The 23,192-nt window shown below is 33.2% G+C and overlaps 1 protein-coding gene across 1 annotated transcript in view; it reads right to left on the bottom strand.

Moving 5' to 3' along the window:
* Positions 1-3,057: 3,057 nt before the first annotated feature.
* The window catches only part of MS3_00002031 (uncharacterized protein), a gene marked incomplete at its 3' end in the record, with an annotated part of 48,212 nt that continues 28,077 nt past the window's right edge, over positions 3,058-23,192 (bottom strand). The window contains exons 2-3 of the mRNA XM_035732845.2: positions 9,165-10,662; positions 3,058-3,794 (exon numbers count right to left, since the gene is read on the bottom strand). Of these exons, the coding sequence (XP_035585710.1) occupies positions 3,058-3,794; positions 9,165-10,662 (2,235 nt within the window). The remainder of the gene's footprint in view (positions 3,795-9,164; positions 10,663-23,192) is intronic.

The following is a 23,192-nucleotide window of genomic DNA, read 5'->3' on the forward strand; positions in this document are numbered from 1 at the left end:
ACATAGGCATACTCACCCACCTGGGATGGTAAATGGTCACTGTTCCCTTCAAATGTACTTACTACCGCTGACTATCTTTTACGCATTGCATGCATATCACTGGTAAAAACTTTCGTTCATGCAATTCATGGCATGAACATATGTATAAGCACTCTGACAGGGAGTATTGATAGTCACCTCTAGCCCGTATTTCCTACCATATCTTTGGCCTGAAAGGTTAGGCCACTGATTTTTTTAGACATAAGGTAGACATTTTTTCAGCTTATGTTTCTTATGCTAACCCACGCGCATACCCTTTACATATCCATACACATATAAACCATACTATTAACCGGTACACTGTATATGCACTTATTGTCTTTACGAAGTTCATAAACCTTCAAGTGACAAAATGAGATTAACTATAAATAATCAGTAGCTATCAGTTGAATACTACAATCAATTTTTTCAACATTTTAAATGCCTTACAGCCAAGATAGGATGGTTGATGTATTACAAAGAGATTCTAAATTAATCATGATCAGTGACTAATTTAGCTCATATAAATTTTCATTATGGAAAAAGTGCCACTCATTTTTTATATTCTAATTGAAAGAAATAACTATGAGTACTCTATAGATTCCACAGATGTAGTGTTTTTTTTCGTAATTTCACTTTAGGTCTTGCTTACGTTACTTTTTTCATATAAAATTCTGTCTCAGCATTAAATAGAGTTTACTGGAGAATTCCAATGCTATTTTTATACTCACCTTTCCATCTCAGTTATATAATCCCACTTACTAGATATTTATGACTTGAATAAATATTTCATAATACATACTCAAGCAGATATATGGTGAAATCGTCCAAAAATCAAAGTATCTGTACAATGATTCTGGAGTACTAATTCTATTTAAACAAAGGAGAATTCACTTATAGAAACAAAACAATGAATTAGTTAGGATCATTTAATCTATGTAATGCAATTCGCTAAAATATGCTTACTAATCACAAGATTGTTATCTTCATACTGTTCATATCTACTGAATAATCGCTAAATAACTGCTTTACTATAGAACTTAAGTTTAAGACATCAGTTTGTAGAACCAACTAGAGTATTTCAGAAGTTAAAAAATTTGTTTTAACGTATTAGATTCACAACCGAAAGATTCACTAATGACTATTGTTATACTGACAAAAATAGTAGTCATTTTATTGAGAATATTTCATCACTACTAAATATCTTAACTTTCATTAGTAATGAAGACAACTATTCAAAATTATCAGTAATTACTAATATGTTAATAGTTGAATTCATGAGTCAATCTAAGCTAAACCACTATTAAAAATATGGAAGCATCGGACTGCCGTTTCGTCCCAGCATGAAACTCCTCAGCAGTGCGCGTCCACAATCCCGCATACAGGACTCGAACTCAGGAGCTTCGGTCTCCTGTGCAAACGCCCAACCTCCAGACACTAAGCCGGCATCCAAAGGTGTTAATGCATAACTTCAATTGAATCATGATCATGCACAATCTCCACAAACCACCATTCTGATAATAATTACTGATATGACTGAACATTAAAATTCATCAATTCAATTTTTCATTAATTATTTTCTTGTAAGAACGAAATCCTGATCAATACCATTAATAAATAACGGCCAAGAAAAGTGAATAAAACAAGAAAAATTAAAGCCAATTATTGTTTATCTAAATTAAGTCATTCATATACGTACTCAAATGTTGTTATTATTTTGGATATATATATATGTATATATAGATAGATAGATATTTGAAAAATTGAAAATGTAGCCAGTGCTAAATGTATAAACACATAAGTCTGCACATACACAAACACTCGTATGTGAACAAACTTTCACTGTTCTTCATAAGTAAACCTAACAAACGCAAAATAGTTTATTCTAACCACACAAAAAAAACTCGCTAATTCGTTTCATAAAAGATACTTTAAATAAACAAATCAATGAAACAAGTAAACAAAATGATCATAACTAAAACTGAACAATCAAACAAGGATAATTTTAAAAGAAAAAGTGATTTTCTAATATTTCCTTGTTTTTTGCTTCCTCTTTTTTAACTAATGAAAAGTGATCTTAAATTGAATTTTCTAGTTATTTATGACATTGACTATATTCATCAATGTACAGGTTAGTTTTCTTCTCAATTTTACGTATATTCAATAAGTAATTGAATAGGACAATGTGTGAATAAAATGATGAAATAATAGTTCAGAAATTGATTTATCTTTCACCTTCAACAAAAAGAAGCATAGCAAAAAAGAAAACACTAAACATTCATAAATGCAAAAGAGTTCATTAAATGAATACTCTAAATGTATTCAAAGTACATATATTTAATATATTGTTAATCTAAATAAACGTTTAGAAATGAAATATTCCTGTATAGGATAATACATGTATATATATATATCAATATAAATCATTTACTCATGTACATAATTATAAAGAGACATATAAAGAGGAAACAAATTGTAAGAACACCATTTAACTCAATAAATATTTTATAAACACGAACTGTACAATCGTATGAAGTTCATTTAGTATTAATAATATCTAGCGTTAGTATTATATATGCATATAGAAAGAGAATATCGCATAGATTCAAAGAACCGAAAAAAAAAACTAAAAATTTATCCAAATATCTTACTTATCCATCAAAATCATCGCTAATACAACTGTTTTAAGAAAAAAGAAACCGAATCATGATAAACATTATCAATTGGTTGGAGAAGAACAAAAGAACAGAATTTTTTCTTATAGGGTTTAAACCTACTACTGAATAGGATTCCTTTGTTTGTTTGTTTATTTTTTGCAACAATTTAAAAGTGTTCAATATTTAAGTATGAAAATGATAACCAATATTGTGTACAAAAAAAAATGACTGCCTTTTATTTCGGATGTAATGAAAAGCACATTTGTTTTACAAAACAAACAAAATACACTTTTAAATAAAAGATTATCACTGGAAAACAACCGAAGTCCTAATAATCAGTTGGGTTTTTTTTTAAAAAAACACACATCTAAAAGTGTTCCATTTACAACATACGTTCTGATGTAAGTGTAGTAAATATATGATCAATTTTCGGTGGTGATAATATTCCATTAGGAGTTGTAGCATCATTTGAATTATGCAAAGATCTATTATTGATTGTCATAGAATTACTTTCATTTGCATATGAATTTTGATGATAGTTAACTCCAGAATGTAAAGAATCTGAGAACTGGGGACGTGAAACTAACGGTCTTGTTCCACTGCCACCATTACTATTATTATAATTAGGTGTAATATATTTGCGCATTCTAGATGCAGTTCCTGTATTACTAACTTCTGTTGAATAACCATTGACATATTCATCATCCAGACTACCGATCATTTCACCATTTTGTAAATTAAACTTGTTAAGTGATAAAGTAGTATTATGCCATTCTGCCTGACTGGATGGATATAAAGAAGATGTAGTTGTAATACTGTCATTGATACAAGAAGAATTAATAAATGACTGTGACGGTGGTACTACAATTGATGGAGATAGTTGATTGAATAATTGTCGTCCAAAACTATTTGGACTAGTTATCAAACGATTTTGATGAAAAGTCTGTGATTGCTGACGAGATGAATTTCCCAAATAACCAGAATCAGAATTTACAATTACATCGTTACTATTATTATTGGTATTGTTATTAAAATCATAAAATCCTGATGGTGGTGTGATATTTACAAAATCCCCTTCAGAATCACGATTTAAATGATGCATTGCTATGTTGTGAGGATCTGAATATATATTTAAAAAAGGTTATGACATAATATGAAAGTATACTTAATAGTAAATAAACAGGAATGATTTAACGATGAAATCATTACTCTATAAAACCACTGAGCTACAAGTTTGAACCCTGCTCTGTCTGTGTTTGTTTGAATAGAGATACTGGATCATCAGCTTCTGGCTGAAACTCGTGACTCAAAGATAGATAGACAAACGTATGTTCCTGGTTATCGAGTCACATTGTCGATAATATATACTTATAATATTGTCAAAAATCTCAGCTGTATGACGACCACATGTTTTACTTGTTAAACAAATTAGACAATAATAAATACCAGAGAATTTATGAGCTTATTTGTACGTTGTGTTGATGTCACTATCTGGTTAAAATGGTTTATTCATGAACTCTTTTATTTGCCTTACTAACATAAAATGAAGATCCAAACAAAATGTCGAGAAGAGAACCTGATATGTAATATGACTTACAGCTATGGATTATTTTGCTTCTGATGGGGCTATTTTTATTGAAACAATCAAAAAACCATCTTTCATAATCATTATAATATTATAATTATCTGACTTTATCTAGCAAACAACTTACCAAGTCTTCAGTATCAACTAGATTTTACCTATCAAAGTCGGCGTTCGATCTACTATGAACTCGTCGTTGTGAATTGTTCAGAATGATTAATGCTGAATCAGATATCTGTTCAGCTCTCCCTAACTCTAAATGGTTTTCGAAATGAGATCAGTATATCATGAAAGGCATTCTTTAACTGAATAAATTTTTCTAAAATATAACTTACCTACCTCCATTTAACCAATTCAACTGTATGCACTACATAAATAGTCATTAATAAAACTATTTAAAGTATTCCTAGTCAATTCAAACTAACAAGTATGATTTCGTATTTGTTTCATAATTTTTAGATATTACAAAACGAAATTAAAGTTTCACAAATCACTAGAAATCATTTAATACTTCTTTTATTCGTCTTTTAAAGTAAGGGCTTGATAGAATAATACTGATAAGTGCATATATATGTTTAAGAGTTTTCATTTTTCGGCCAATGAAGATAATGTAAGTAGACTGTTTTCTGTAATCTCGTGAAGTTAAAGTGGAACGCTAATAGTAGTAAGAAATTTAATTACATTTAATCGATTGTTTCAACAGTTGAGATCATGAGTCCATTGAAGCAAAACCACCATGGAAAACCTGAAAGAACTGGATGGACGTTTCGTCCCATTGTGGAACTCCTCAGCAGTGCGCATCCACGACTCCGCCTCGCGAGATTCGAACCCAGGTCCTATCAGTTTCGCGCCAGGTGCTTAACCAACTAGACCACTGAGCTGGCCGGCGTCCAACGATGTTAATGTCTAACTTCAACCAATCCACGAAATTGAGTGACACATTCGCCATTGTCTTCAGTGAGTTACTATCTCACAACTGACCCAGTTGACGTCCACTGGTCACTGCTTGTCACTAGAACTCCAGGATATACCTCTTGAAGCCTGTCATTAGTGAGCATATGTTGATTGGTATCAGATGGGGTTTTTGTGGAGATTGTAGTAACTTCAATAGTTGAGATCGTGAGTCAATTGGAGTTAAACCACGATGGAAAATCTGGAAGCACTGAACGGCCGTTTTGTCCTATTGTGAAACAATGGTGGATGTGTCGCTCAATTTCGTGGATAAGTTGAAGTTAGACATTAGCACCGTTGGATGCCGGCCAGCTCAGTGGTCTAGTTGGTTAAGCACCTGGCACGAGACCGATATGTCCTGGGTTCGAATCTCGCGAGGCGGAGTCGTGGGTGTGCACTGCTGAGGAGTTCCACAATGGGACGAAACGGCTATCGAGTGCTTCCAGGTTTCCTATGGTGGTCTAGCTTCAACTGACTCATCTCAACTGTTGAAATTACTACCGTCTCCACAAAAACCCCTTCTGATATTAATCGAATGTTGTTTAATGTATTTTAATTTGCATTTTTGAATAGTATATGATAAAGATTAGGGTCAAGTTAATTTGAGATAATTCAAAATGTCATGATATATGTATAAATAATCAATAAATTATTACTGAGGCAGAAGAATCTAAACTGATCCAACAACATCAAACATCAAGGTTTCCATAAATTAATAAACCCGTTTCCATAGTTTTGAACTCTCAAATGAAAAATATAACTAAGAATAATGAGTTCATAATAATAATACTATTCATTAATTCTCCTTATTCATTCAAAATAAGTACTATTCGTGCAAGAAGTAAGTGATAAAGTTTCTTTCTTATTATAAAAGACTGTTCAGAGAAAAACAATTCCACTGATCACTTTTTTTAAGTTTTAACAGTTCTTTATTTTAATGTCTCTAATTATTCAACTGGACGTTCTTTAGCATGAAGATTTTAATGTTCATTGGCTTAGGATGTAACAGTGGTTTTATTGTTAACCTAACAATGTCTTACAATATTCCACTGCTTATAAATCAGGTTTTTCTACGGTTTGTAATGAAGTTTAATTACAGATATTGCATAAACACCATTGACCAGTGGTTTGACTCTATATCTAGTTATGTAATTAAATAAGCCCACTCTTGAAACCAGTAGCGTGGGAAATATTAAGACTAAAATTAGTGGATTTATATTCAGTTTCAAAAGGAACTCCCTTTATATAGTACCAGCCTAAATTCACGAAAAATAGTTGACAACTAGATTTTAAAGACATCGTGATCATATTTATTAACCTAGATAAGCCGGAAAGCTTCCCCAATTAATTGCAATTTAATTAGGTTATCTCAGTTATGAGATTGTTTTCGTTACTAAATGAATTCAGATGAAGAACACACAAAAACCAAAGAGTACTGAAGAAGTGTTTCATTACAGTTTACAGCTACTGATAAATTTCCACTCACAATCCTACATAGATTGAAATCAACATCTCTCAGGTCACGAGGTGGGTGCATTACCTTCGTACCACCGAGTTATAATTTATTGGTCTACACTTCTAACTTCTTCAGATTAGTGATATGGAAAAGCAACAAACTATTCTTGATCTGAGGTCAATCCACAGCGAAAAATAACATGATACCTGTGATGTACGGCCAGTTAATGAAAGTCGGAAAAGTGAAACCTATGGTTACAAACCGGTAGTTAGTGTCTTGATAACATGTTTATCAAAAACGTTCACAGTTACACGGTTCGATTTGTTAAGATACCAATAGTTTTCGTTGTTTAGAAGCCATAAACTTAAAAGAGATGAATGTTTAATACTATCTGGGTTTTAATAGTTTCCATTAATCAATGACTTACTAACATAGTTTATACTGATGACTAGTTCTAATCATAAATGTCGGGGTTTTTTGTTTCAAACTATTCTAATTTCATTCTTGGAAATAAACTTTTTAACTTCATTTTTTCCAGTAAGCTCTTTTCAATTTAAAAATATTGACAGTTTTTTCAAAACGTATATAATATATACATATATATATATATATATATATATATATATATACATTAAGTTAGGATATTAGGTTTCCGTAAGCTATAAGGAAGAAATTTCGGATCTAGGCTTTATTCTGCCTGACACTAATCAATAAGACATATTTACAGTTTCGTGGAAACTAATGATTCTCGGATGATTCGAATTTGTGTCACCCAGCAGTCGAGTCAGATGTATCACCGTTAAGTCATTCGGATAATAGTTGAATTCCTGTAAGACCGATATATTCACAGTTGATTGGTCGATAAAAAATAACTAGTGTCACATTTGTTTAATATATAATGTACTAGTCAAATATGATACTTTACATCCCTAATCAATATAGCTGAAGTCAACTTTGAAGTTCTAGTTTAGAATGGAGTGCTGGTACTCAAAGCAATAAATCACAACGAGTGTATTCATGTAACAAATATTCATTCCACCCGCTTTATTAAAAAAACACAATTGCATATGTATATATTCATGGTACCCCTTATTCGATTTTCTTCAAGATTCTTGATAAACAACATCACTAGCATTTAAGTGGTTTCATATATTGATAAGAAAAACTGAATACAACTCAGTGACCAGACAGATATATTCGTGGATTGGCTGAAGTTAGACATTAATACCATTGGATGCCGGACGGCTCAGTGGTCTAGATGTTAAGTGTTCGCGCGCAAGATCGGAGGTCCTGGGTTCGAATACCACGAGCGGGATCGTGGATACGCACCGGTGAGGAATTACATAATAGGATGAAACGCCGTCCAGTGCTTCCAGGTTTTCCATGGTGGTCTAGCTTCAATTGACTCATTAATTCAACTATTAAAATATATATTTGTACAAACGTGCAGTCCATCGACAGCTTTTAATTCTAATCGTCATCTTTTTATGTAATAAATATGTTTGATAGTTAAAGCTATATCATGTAATCTAATTATTAATGGGAAGAAAATTTTTTATGACTAAAAACCTTATCACTTTCACTATCTATGGATAAATGAACACGAGACTATACTTGAACGCTTAAACCGGGAATAATAAATAAATCATTATTGCTTATCGCTACAGGTTAACAATGTAACTAATATGATCTTTGTCTTAGATAATATACATAGTGAACTAATCATAAGCTAATAGGCATATGTACATACGATCACACGAACACATGTGTACAATAATCTACATAAGCCACAACAACAAAATATCTCCATTTTCAAATGGACGACAGAATTAAATTGATTCATGCAACTTTTATCCAGAAAGTAAAGTGTCTACAATGGGAATTTGTAAGTTCCTATGTTAAATATGTTTATTTTTTTTTATATTTATAGATATGGGAAAATAATTAGATGTGAAAAAGTCTATATTATAAGCATATATCTATTTACTCCCTCTAAATGTTATATGTTCCCTCAGTTATGATGTGTGTCAATACTTAGTAAGTGAAGTAGTTTAGTAAGTTAATTACGAAAGTTACAAATGCTCTAACAAAAGAGTTTGATAACAGCTTTGTATTTACATTCGGTAACTGAAAACTTCTGGGTTGATATAATATTACTGAGTGCCCATTTGATGTCGATAAATTTACAATAATTCATAACTAAAACACGCAGTCTAAGAAGCCTCAAAAAGGATAACTTTTGCAATGGATAAAAGTGGAGTTGTAAGTGTAGTAGAAAACAACTGTGAAACATGGAGCATGAGTATTAATGGGACCAATCCAAAGCTATAGTATATCTAGAATGAATGAATACACTTAAAGTAGGTCCTCTTCAAGTTATATTAATCTTTAGACAGAATATATGAAACCGCACAACATAACAAGTGCAAATATGATTATATATATATATATATATATATATATATATATATATATATATATCAGATAAATTTAAAAGTACCTGAACTAAAACCATTGAAATTCGTACAATGATCCGATTGTAAACTGGATAAAATTTTAATTGCTTGATTGCCTAAATAATTCATATCACATCTGCTTTCAACATCATCCATATTTATTGGACTATTGGAATTAACGAAACCATTTTGAATATTGTTTTGATTATTATTATTGGCGTTAGTAACATTATTATTGTTACTGTTATTGAAATATGTTCCATCGTTAGCTTTTCGATTATTCACATGTGTCGGTGAATGTGAATAGCCTGGACTGATACCACTGCCTCTACCACTATCTGAATAATTATATCCATTTGGACAAGTTTGAAGATAGACAGTTGTTGCTGATTCAGTTCCATGTTGACCTGCATTAGTATTACTTACAACCATAGCAGGTATAATATTTGAAATTGTTGCTTCGGAAAAACTAACCACCGGTCCAGGACGATAAACAAAATTACCTTGTTCTATTCCTGTAGTATTATTATTAGCACCTACGGTACCAGTAACACCTGAAACACTAGAACCTTCACTTGTACTTCGTCTTAAAGCGTCCTGTGTTGAGCGTTTTGGTCGAAGACGAGGATTTCGAAATTTTCCATTTGTTTGATTCCAAGTTCCACTACTTCCATCTACTGTGTTAGTTAGTTGTAAACCTCCAGACATCTCAAGCATGCAGTTAGGTGTATTACATCCAGCACTTAATAAGGTCGCTTTATCAACCCCAGAACTTAAAGCCACATAAAGTGGGGAACCAATCTTGTTGCCATTTGAACCCCATCCACCTGAATTCAATGTTCCACCTGTATATAATGTATTCCCATACCCACTTCCGCTTTTGACAGAACCATTTCCATGTGGTGACATTGTATTTATAAATGGCTGGTGCGTCTGTAGCCCTAAAGGGCCACATACCGCTGCCTCTGCGGCCATTTGACGAACAACCTCCGGTGGACAACGACATCCAAAACGACATGTACCTTGGCAACGCCTTCGACTATACAGCCTACGGATGCGACATATATACAACCATGTTACAATAAGTACGATTATGAGTATCAGACATAGACAAGCCAAAGAAACGGTTGCAAGAAACCAATCTTTCGGTTCAGTTCCAGATAAAAGTGCATCCCAAAATGCAGAACCACTACGTTCATTATTTCTATTGCCAAATAAATTGTTAGTAGCACGACTCTGTGAATTAGATGATGATAAGATAGATAGATTATCTGAATTGTTTAAAACTGTTGATATTGTTGTTATTGTCGTCAATGGCGTGGTTGTTGTAATAGGTTCTGTGGTAGTTGTCATGATTGGTGCTGGACATTTAATTGATTGAACGCACAGTACATATTTTGTTTCAAATCCAGCTTCAATCATTAAACCAGGTTCATTTTCTCTAGAGGCTAAATACAAAATTGTAGTTCTAAAAGTGAATCTTGAAAATTTATCTGCTAAAGGGAATTCAATTGTTCCATTTAACCGTCTGCTTTTCACTAACTGTATAATAAATAAATAAATAAAAAACAGTAAAATAGAGTTTAAATTAATAAAGTCAACAAATATTATAAAAAGTGCATATCACTTACTTGATTTGACCACTTTTTACAGTAAACTGATAATAGAGGAATAGTATATAATAAAGAGGAGTAATGATGAATTGTAGCATTTTGTTTCGGCACTATACAAATCCTATGAACTAAACACTTATTTACCAATAGAATTTAAGATCATCATACTCTAGAGAAAATATGTTTGTTTGAAAGTCAATAGATCTGTTTATGAATCCGATCAAATGAATGTAACCAATAATGACAATTATTATCATTTATTTAATAATTCTTCATGTATGTTTTATAAAAATATACTAGATAGTCCTAAATATCGTTAAGTGTTTGAATTCAAATAATAATAAGTGTATATTGTGATTAAAGGAAACTATGATCAAGTCAAAATGTAACATAATTAGCATAAATCTAAGTTGTAATTTAGGTAGGATTAATCAAAATGGTTTATGCTGCAGAGATATCAGTTCCAGTTCTAGCCCTGTATGCCCAAGCAACATGTGGAATCTCTTATTCTTTCATGGTCTTAACATACCCTTCAAGTCTATTTTTTGTAAATACTAGTTGTTTTTGTCTCGATTATTTATCAAGTTTAATTATTGACTCCTTGGATTTCTCCAAAGATAAATGAGATTATTTTTTTAAAATATCCTTTATTTCTGTCTTTCATTTCCTCCATCCATCTGAAAGTTTACAGCGGTTTATTGTATTTTTTGTATATAGACCATACATATATTTGAAATTTAGCATGTGACGTAATGTTTATGTTTATATGATGCGGTAAGATATGAATACTAATGAAGAAAGATAAACAGTAGGACTGGAGGAGATATATTAATTCAGATTAAATGTTATATACAGCATCAAATAAACGTTTTTGGTTTTTAGTAGTTTGTGTTTACATAAATAACTCTCTAAACATGACAAATATATAAAAAGGGAATGATGAGGTTAGGATATTTTAAAGTTTATTTCATTAAGTAATTTTATATATACTATCTTCAGTATGGGTTTGTGGAGATGGTTGAATTTCATTGGGATTATGAATCGATCAATGCTAGATCACCATTGAGAACCTGGAAGCACTAGACAGCCGTGGTGAAAGTTATCATGGGCCCATTAGTGACTAGCTTCGATAGGTAGTTCACAGAGTTTCAGCAGGAAGCCGTGGCTAGTGAAGTTCAACCGTGTCAAGCGTGAGGCAGTTATCCACCAAGGACAATGCAAGATAGTCGTGTAATATCGTGGATTGATTGAAGTTAGATGTTAACACTGTCGAATCACGGCTCAATGATCTAGAGGTTAGTCGTTCGCGCGAGACTGAAGCTCTTGGGTCCAATTCCAGCGTGAGAGATCTCGGGTGAGCACCGTTGAGGGGTCTAATATTGATCGTTTCATAATTTCGCTTAAATATATGCTATCATTAAATTACTACATGGATGTACTTCAATATTAAAATGCTCCAACATTTCTATTAAAACCCATACTCGTTAGTTATTGTATCAAATTATCAAAGTTTCAGTGAATAGAAAACAAGTATGTAGAGTAATAGATAGTTCAAAAATGTGTCTTAAGTAAAATTACCCTGTTGTGCTTTCTAACTGCAAGATTATCTAAACAGTTAAAGTTAATAAAAGATGGATAGTGCCTAAATGTGGAATCCAGAACGCACTTTTACTCCTATGTGGGACTTGCATCTCAGAGTTGATGTTCACTCTGGGACTCGAACCCAATACTGTTCGCTTCAAACGCCACAGCATTGTCTAGTTAGCTACTGAGTGTTGATAGCCACTGGTATATATATATATATATATATATATATATATATATATATATATATATATATACTGTTCTTGTAATAGTTTGTCCCACCCATTTCTTTTCGTTTTATTATGGTTCACGTAAAAACCGTAAATTAAAATATATGAGTGGGATTTATTTTATGTCCCATTAATTATCATAGTGAAATGTTATTTCTCACATGCAATTCCATAACCCTTATAGGTATAAATAATATAAAACAATGAGAATTTAAACGCAGTCGATTCTGCTGAAAAAGGTATCAGCAAATCAAGAGCGATGATGTTTGCAGATTACATATGTTGATTGTATTTCAATGCTTTCCCATAGACGTATACACTAAATTCAAATTCCTTTACAATTATGTTTTCCATACAACCTGTTACTCACTAATGAACAGTTAACACTGCAATTGCTAAATACATTAATATTTGATGAAATTTCGTTCTTGTCAGATTTATAAAATTGTGTATAGCCAATGAAAAAGCAAACAAACAATGAATTTGTTTTAATCTGCGACCATTGCTGTTCTCGTAAGCTACTAGTATTTGACCACAGATATCTTAGATACATTGCTCGCATCTACTGGGATCATCGGGTAAGTAATAGTGAGGTTAGACGCAAGGTATTAGGAAGTGATGGCAAATCAGTTGATGAGGTTGTAAATCTTCATCGATTGAGATGGTTGAGCCACGTATGAAGCATGCCAAACCACCGACTACCACGACGCGCAGTGCTGACTAGTGTTGGAGACGGATGGAAGAATGTTAGGGGCGGCCAAACCAAAACATGACATCAATCCATAAAGTCACTAATTTTCGGTCTGAGTCATTTTGGTAGATGCAGACCACTTGGTTGGTGTCCGTGTGACTATCTTAACCAATGGTTGAAGACTCTGAGTGAAATGGCTGAGAATCGATCACAATGGTGTAGGTGTATACACTCTTTGTCTTCCCTTAAATCGTGAGATTAAAATTACTCTATACCTTTCTTTCTAATTCTTTGTTCCTGAACTATATCCTTATACACAATCTTTTATATATTATTACCATTGAAGTAACTACTTCTATGAATTTGGTGTTCATTTTGCTGTGCTGATGTGGTATGGCAACATGAACCGATACATATATGTGCCTGGTCCCACGTTATAGCTGATTGACTAATTGATTTCTGTACTCCTATTGGTTGAATGTTGTGTTTTACTCAGTGTGATGTTTTGTATTTTCTTGGTGCTGGTTAAGTTCTATCGAAGTGGACACAAGCTTAAGTTACTTGACATTTCATATACTATGTTTCGATGCTAAGCTTCTTGAGGATCGCCTCCAATCATTCAAGAATATTGTTCTCAGTTGGTTTGAATTAAAAATCATTTAAAAATTTGAAGTTTGGTTTATTTGTTCTATGAAATAAAAATACTAATGATTAAACAGTCTTTTCTGTCATTTGCAAATCTTTTCGGTTTCAGATCTGATTAAACAGGACAATATTCAAAGGCCATATGCTCATGAAACAAATTATTTAGTGAGAAAATTTAATAATACTCGTCGTTAGAATGATGTAATTAAAGGATGAGAGAAGCTAAATAAGCAAAAGCTAATAAATCTTAAAGTAGAAAAGTATCTGCTAGCAGTAATACAAACTAAATCGTCGTAGCATTAGGGTTTAAAATGTAAGGGGTACTTAAGACCTATTCGAATATAACTATTGAGACTTTCATGTAACCAAACGAGAGACAATAATGATTGGGAATCACAGTATATAATATTTCACCATCTGTCTAATATTTTATAATACAAAACAATTAATATGAGCATATGTCAAATTTATCTAAATACTTTACGTGTTTAATGTAATGACTGAGTTGCATGATCAATTATCTAAGATTCCATATATAGATATTATCATTCATATTTATACAAGTTATTCTGCTAAATCCGTAAGAAAAGACAAATAATGAGTCGCAGAATATTTTTCTTAACTTAATATCTTATTAACACAGCAGTCTGTATATCTACATTAATGAATGACACTCACAATTGACTGTTCACTGAGCAGGGATATATGTCATGTACGTAAAGTCCATCTTACTGCTGATCGAATTCTATTGATCATGGTAATGTCTCTGACTGTGAAGCTGGACGACACGGAATCAGATCCTCCAGGTAACATCAGATACCTCAAGATTACAAGTACACTTTGTTGACGAGCACCAAGTAACACGAAACCTAGGTCTAGAGTTTCCTGTCAACTACTTCTAACCACCACCTTACATCTCGAATGATACTCATAGATAAATCAGTAATCTATTCAAGTACTACAGTAATGTTAGTACAGAATTCAGATTTCAATGTTGTTCAATACTCTGAGCTAGATGGTCTAATTGTGGAGTTTCCATTTTTCTTCTGGACAACATTAACAGCTCTCACTTCAGTTAGAAGTTATCTTTTTAGTTATATCACTAGCCCTAAAACAGTCTACTCTAGATGGAAAAATATATTTTATTAAAGGAATACCAAGTGGAATGAATTTTTCTTATGGTTAGATGATAAGTTTTGAACAGTATTCACCTGTAGAAATATCCTGTAGACAAGCACATTGATTTCTTATAGTTAGGTATATAATAAATATCAGACTGATAATTTCCAAAAATTATGTTTATTATATGATACTCAAAATACTAGAAATTTCAATGGTATAAGTTAGATGATGTTATATTTATAGTTTAGCTTTCAAGTTTATCTTCATTAGACCCGTTTTTAACATACAATCATATTTATGCACATATATAAAATACGGCGAACTAAAAAATGGGAAAAATAATACAAATGTATACCATTTAATATTCCCTAGTGAGTTGGAATTCATTAATACCCAAAATAGTAACTAAGATTTAGAACATCAAGACTAGTTATGATGAAATTTTGTCAAAGATGTTTTACAATTGATGTATAATATTTATGAACTTTCAGTAACTAGTATATAAATTCAGGTCATAACTGTTGACCTCCAATTACCAGAAACTGTCATGACCTCCAAAAATGTAAACAATGAATGATTTAAATTCACTTGATATTGTTTTACTTGAATCTTCCTATTGATGTTTTAGGACTGAAATTGATCAGTCTCTTATTGGCATATGTGCATACTGTGCGTATCAGGACTCAGTAGCTAAGTGGATAACGCGATGCCACTTGAAGCGAAAAGTACTAGGTTCGAGTCCCTGAGTGAACATCAACTCTAAGATACAGGTACATCCGGCTGACGAGTCCCGAATAGGACGAAACGCGCGTCCAGGATTCCACTGCTAGCCACTATCCATCTTTGCTTATAATGAATTATTTAAAGTTATTCAGATACAATATAAATATAATTTTCTAATTTGCTTATTATCCTACAGTTCAATTATCCATTACAAAACACCTAGGATTACAATTTGATCAGTCTTTTGGTATCCACTTTTAATTTAACATCTATAAAATGCTCAAACTTTTATTTCATTATTATTTAAACGAAACAACTATGGTCGTCTTAAGATGTGAATCTTACATACACCTAGGCATTAGTTTCTCATTCATCAAAAAAGCGAATAAATACTAATAATAATACGAACACTAACAGTATCATTATCACAATTTCTATTACTACCATTACACTGACTAGTAAGCGATGTATTATAAGTATAAGAGAAAACGCAGGTTATGAAATATCAGTCTCGAAGAAGGTAAAGGGAGAGGTATTGGAACCGATTGGAAGAATTAGTTTCCAAATATTTTATGACAGGTTACAGCTTGAAAAAAAGATTTTATGAAACTTCTAACATATATATATGTATTTCTACATCTTTCCTAAATAATTGTTTATGACCATATTTATGACTGTAGAAATTACATTTGTGTGCATGTTTTTTTTCTCTCGCTGTAAACTATTTCCAGCAATGCATATATTTGTATTAATTAGGAAATAAATACATTTTTGGCGGTAATCATGTCCATCAATAGATTGCATAATTGTTTTATGGTTCTGTGTATAGTTTACTAAAGTAAATTTCTAAATCTCAGTTGACTACACAGTAATCTCATAACTGAATTGAATAGAATCTACTGATTCAAAATAGAATTTACACACTAATTTAACTCATTCATCTGTAAGAACTCGACAACAGATAATTGTTTCATATGATTAAATCACTATCCAATAAACTTAGTGTATAGATGCATCGCAGTGAAGCATTAAACGAAGTAGATTGCAAATACTGAACTTGTGAGTTCCCTTAATGCTTGGAATAAGGTTTTATCATTTACATTACAAAGCTACTTTAACAACTTAAATCCGTACTTGTAAAATTTACATATATTTTATATACCAGAATAAATTAATAAACCAAAAACTCAGTCTCTTATTTCCCACCCCTCAACTAAAAACTAAATGACATAACAATGAATTCTCACTCAATACTTACTATCAATCTATCTTATCCATGATCTATTAACTAAACAGTAGTACAATTAATTAACATTAAACAAGCAAATCATATAAACTGTAGTGAACAATTTATACCTGGTATGATTATTAAATAATGTAATATGTTGAAAGGTTGAAAAACAAACATTTAAAAGTACATTTTTTTGAGATCAAAATAGTGACAATTATTTACAAAATCACTGTTTATCACATTAATTATGAATAAACTAAATGTGTCTGATTTAGAAAAGAAAAAAGAACTTGACATTATTTACAGTTATTATGCTTTTTTTATAAAGAAGTTAATAAGTTAACGAAGTAAATAGCCATATTATTTATAAGAACTGACAAGGTTTTTTTTCTCGAATAATATTGAATATTTAAATGTAGACTAATCCCTCAATAGTGATTATGTATAAATGTTATCTATAAATTAATTGGAAATTGAATTATTTTTAAAAAAATAATCAAATCGAACTGAGTAAATCCCTAATTTCAATAGTTGAGATCATGAGTCGATTGAAGCTAGATCACTATGGAAAACCTGGAAGAACTGGATGGCCGTTTCGTCCTATTGTGAAACTCCTCAGCATTACGCAACCAAGGATATATCAGTCTCGCACGCGGAAGCTTAACATCTAGACCACTGAGCTGACTGGCATCCAACGGTGTTAATGTCTAACTTCAACCAATCCACGAAATGGAGCGACACATCCACCATTGTCATCAGTGAGTTTCTACCTCACAACCGACCCGGGTGAACTCCACTGGTCACTGCTTCTCACTTAACTCATGATCTCAACTATTGAAACTAAGACAATCTCCACAAAACCCTTACTGATACAAATCCCTAATTCTCAATGACTACTTCAACTGAATTCAATTCACGATGTAAATTACTTTCAAAAAAAATAATAGATTAAAGTTACATGATCACTCCTATGTAACTTCGAAATGGATTTCTTAAAATTAATCTATGAAGCAAGGTATATAGGGTCAGTCAAGTTGTAAACGATACAATAACTCACTAATCAAAAGTAGCCCACTAAACTGGTAATTCATAGTGATCCACAAAATTGCAAATTTGATTCCATATAGAATCTTTGGTATATAACTAAAAGTCTTCTAAGTGGGACGAAATAATTGTTCTATGTTTCTTGTTTTTCAGTGGTTCACATCAGTCAATGATGAAAATTACTTTTGTAAATTAAAATAACTTAAGTTTACAAAAAACCATAACAGTTAAAAATTCTAAAATATTTAGACAAACATTTTGTGATTTAAATATTCACCAATGATACGTGTTATTAGTAGTAAGTACTACATGATTTTTCTTTTAAATTACTGTGAAGCACCAACAATCATCTTGTAGTTTGCTTTACACGTATATAACATTAATAATTATTATTATATTCTCATGGCTTTCATTTCCATATTCTATAATATGTCTATTTCATTTCATACATTTAATTTACTTGTCTTCGTATACATTTAAATATGAATATGTATGCATAGATTGTGCATAGCAAAACCATCCTGTTCTAATATTCTGTTCATGAGTATGACTGGTTTTTTGGTGAACAGGAGATTTACATGCAATAACAACAAAGAAATCACTGAATGTAAATGTTAGGTCTAACATTTCAAGGTCAAAAAGGGAGTACTGTAAAACTTTAACAAACAACTATGTAAACTATTTTAAAACTATATACAATTAATTAGATTTTGAAGCACTATAATTTCTAGTGATGATAATGATAAGAATAACAATAATAATAACACAAATAATAAATACATGGAAGAAGAACAAGTCAGACTGTTGAAGAAATGAAACATATATGGTGTGACTAGTTTAAACAAATAAGTTTAACACAATTACTCACTTAAAGACTAAAACAGTATAGATCCCGTCCTTTTTTAAGAAAGAAATGTATTAGTAAATTGTACAGTATAAAGCTAGCTACGATACCAGTAACTAAAATATTGGATATCAATCAAATATTTTAGAATGTTAATAGTTGAGATCATGAGTCAATTGAGGCTAGACCACCATGGAAAACCGGGAGGCACTAAACGGCCACCTCGCGAGATTCGAACCCAGGTCCTATCGGTCTCGCGCGCTAGCGCTTGTCCTCTAGACCACTGAGCTGGCCGACATCCAGCGATGTTAATGTCTAACTTCAACTAATCCACGAAATCGAGCGATACACTCACAGTCAATTGACTCATGACTTCAAGTACTAAAATTACCATAATATCCATAAAAAACCCCTGCCGACATGAATCAACATACGCTCACTAGTGAATAGCTTCAAGAGGTATTTTCTGAAGTTCTAGTAAGAAGCAGTAACCAGTGGAGTTCAACAGGGTCAGTTGTGAGATAGTAACTCACTGATGACACTGGTGAATGTGTTGCTCAATTTCGTGGATTGGTCGAAGTTAGACATAAACACCGTCGCATGACGGTCGGATCAGTGGTTTAGAGGTTAAGCTTTCGCATGCGAGACTGATAGGTCGTGGGTTCGAATCCCTCAAGGTGGGATCGTGGATGCGTAATGCTGAGGAGTTTCACAGTATGACGAAACGGCCATCCAGTTCTTTCAGGTTTTCCATGGTGGTCTAGCTTCAATCGACTCATGATCTTAACTATTAAAATTACTATAATATCCACAAAACGCCTTCTGATATTTTAGAATAGTTAAGAATTCATATCCTAACATTTCAAGTTGCATTACCATCATTTTTAAAAAGTTGAACAGTGAAATTACACTAGAGTGTTGTGGAAATTGCTGAGTTTAGTGTTAAAGATCATGGGCTGACTATGGCTAGACAATCACTGAAAACCAGGAAAATCTTAACTTTTAACTCATACAAGTATCGATATAGATCCACAACCCTACTAAAGGTCAAACCAAGGATCTCTACCCCCTATGTTAAACACTTAACGATCAAAACAGTGATTTGGCATCTATTTATATTCTTAACTTCAGTCATTTCGCTATATTGTGGGGCCGCCATTTATGGTCACTGTCTCACCCCTGATATAGTTGTAACCCATTGGACACAACTCACAAGAGATCGGGAAATTAACTTTTGAAGTCAGTAATCAGTAAGTACATAAAGGTTTTTATTAGCAGGTGTGGTGTGAATTATCGAACTAGAAGTCTTAACCTGTCAGGATCGTTTATATACTTGATGGCCTTTCCAAGCTTCCGCAACTTGTGACATAGGTGAAATGTTCACCTTCCAACCAAAGAGCGTATATACTGCATAGCAATCTACTCAGTTCTACTTTTCGGTAGTGAAACATGGTCTAAGAAATTAGAAGGCACTTGTAGACTACAAGTTTTTGATCATAGGTGTCTTCAAAAACATTGTTTGCGCAGCATGGAACGATGAAATGGGTAGTGTTGAGGTTAGATATGGGATACTACACAAAGGTGGCAAATCAGTTGACGAAGTTGTAAATCTTCATCAACTAAGGTAGTTGGAACACATAGTGTGTATATCTAACCACCTTCTGCCTCAAAGAGAAATGCTTGCTGGTGCAGAAGTATTAAGATAGAGGTCGCCAAACCAAAACGTGGCGACAGTTCATAAAGACATTAGGTATTGGTCTGAGACATGTTGGAAGTCCGGGAGATAACCGTAATCAGTGATTGGCAACCTCCAGCGACGTTCACGATGGCGCAGATCCATTCACCATAAATCTTCCTTTCGATTTCGAATCTCAGTATTCTTTCATACATCCTCCCTGCTCTGTTTTTGGACCGTATTCTCAATATTTAGTCCTTATTATTATTGTTGTATTGTTTAGATTGCTTTGAGATTTTCGCCTCATCGTGCTAATATGGTGGGGTAAATTGAGCCAATGCATGTTTATTTTAATGGTGTCCGTCTGTCAGTTGAAGGTGACTCATAGAATATGCCGGACCTATATTTTGTCATAACATAGCTTTTTGCACTAATCGATCACTAAGTGATAAATAATATCATAATCCCTAACTCAAAATGCTGATCAGGTTATATAGGTCAGATTGAAATGTCAGTCAGTCAGCTACAACGTATGACCAGGCACATATATCCATCGGTCCAAGTTGCCATACCTCATTAACACAACAAGATGGACACCGGATTCATAAAAGTAGTTAATTCAGAGGTGGTAATATATAAAAGGAAGATTGCAATAAGGATATAGTACAGGAAGAAAGAGTTAGTTCGTAGAAAGAAAGATATGAAGCAATTTTAATCTCTTAGTTTGAGGGAAGACAGAGAGTGTATGCACCGAAGCCATTGTGATCGATTCTGAGCCATGTCACTCAGAGTCTCCAACCATTGGTTACGATAGTCACGCGGACCCCAACCAAGTAGTCTGCATCTACCAACATGGCTCAGACTAGAAGTTAGTCACTTCAAGCACTGATGCCACGTTTTGGTTTGGCCGCCCCTAACTTTCTTCCAATCGTCCCGAACACCGGTTAGCATTGCACGACGTGGTAATCGGTATTCAGGCATACGTAACACGTGACCCAACCATCTCAGTTGGTGAAGATTCATAACCTCATCAACTGATTTACCATCATTCCCTAATACCCTGTGTCTAACCCCACTATTACTTACCCGGTGTTCCCAGCAGACGCCAGCAATATTTCTAAGGCATCTGTGGTCAAATATTAGTAGCTTACGAGTATCTTCTACTCTTAGTGGCCATGTTTCGCAGCCATAAAGTAGAACAGAACGGACTGCCGCGCAGTATACTCGTCCTTTTATTGATAGACAGATATCTCGCCTTCGCCATAGGTGACGTAATTTGGCAAAAGCCAAACGAGCTTTTCGAATCCGTGCTGAGATTTCGTCAGACACCAACCCATTAGGGCTGATCAGACTTCCAAGATAAGTGAAGTTGTCAAAGCGTTCGACTACTTCACTCCCTATCCTTAGTTCAGGTGTTCACGCAGACCAGTCCTGAAGCAGCAGCTTGCATTTAGAGGGAGAGAAGCGCATTCCAAACATCCTGGCATTGTTGCTCAGTGCTACCAAAAGACTGCATTTTATCAGCGTCTTCACCAAACAGGACTATATCATCTGCGTATTCTGAGTCGATAAGTGGACCTCCTGGATGGAGATCAATACCCGAGAACTGAGTCGACGAGAATGTTATTTCCATCAGTAGATCTATGATGAAGTTTAACAAAAATGGGGAAAGTGGACAGCCTTGACGGACACCACTTGAGGTTGCAAAAGTAGATGACAGTTCGCCATAAGCTCTGACTCGACTGGTAGTGTTCGAGTAAAGAACCTTCACAAGGCTTATGTACTTCTGGGGTACGCCTTTCAATGACAGACACTGCCACAGAATCTCTTGGTCTACCGAGTCAAATGCTGCTTTTAAGTCGAGAAAGACCACCATTGTCGGACGCCAATAAGTATGCTTATGTTCTAGAACCTGACGGATGGTGAATATGTGGTCGATGCAGCCACGACCAGGTCTGAAGCCAGCTTGGTTCTCTCGTGTTTGCAGTTCATGAGTCTTAGTTAGGCCTCTGATAATTATCGAAGCTAGTATTTTAGATACTATATTTTAGATTGAAATGTGGCCACTGGGCTATGAGGAATATCATCAGAATCCATTTTGTTTTAATGGTATTTGGTTGGAGGTGAGTTTTTGGAAACCCTAAACACAGACTATGTGCTAATTGGTACTCTTTTTTTAGTTCATTCAGTTAATATCAGCGTGACCATCACTATATGTAATAATCAATAAGTGTCTCACTCCTGACTATTTTAAATTTTGTAGGTTACGATTTCTCAACAGAACTTTGATAACCTATTTTAAAGAGAGTCTTTGGATTTAATGTTATAAGCGGGTTATCTTTACAGGTAAACTAGTAGGCCACGAATTATATCCCATGTATAAAATCATGATTCATCCAATTGATCCTTCCGTGACCAAATTTTCAATGGTTCTCCGATTGATACCTGTCTGTAAAAAATTAGACGAATTTTTATGAACCATAAAATAGTTTTGTAGGTTCTACGACTTGATAATATTAAGATATTAGTGTCTAACAGATTGTGACGGTTTCATAAACCAATCTACTGATTAAACTATAAATGACCAAATAATGTATAGAATTACTCTATTACTTTAAAAATTTTAATCATATTAATTTGTGTTTATCTGTAGGTCTCGTAAACAAACTA

Source organism: Schistosoma haematobium, chromosome 1 (genome assembly GCF_000699445.3).
Source record: "Schistosoma haematobium chromosome 1, whole genome shotgun sequence".
In the NCBI taxonomy this organism is placed as follows: domain Eukaryota; kingdom Metazoa; phylum Platyhelminthes; class Trematoda; order Strigeidida; family Schistosomatidae; genus Schistosoma; species Schistosoma haematobium.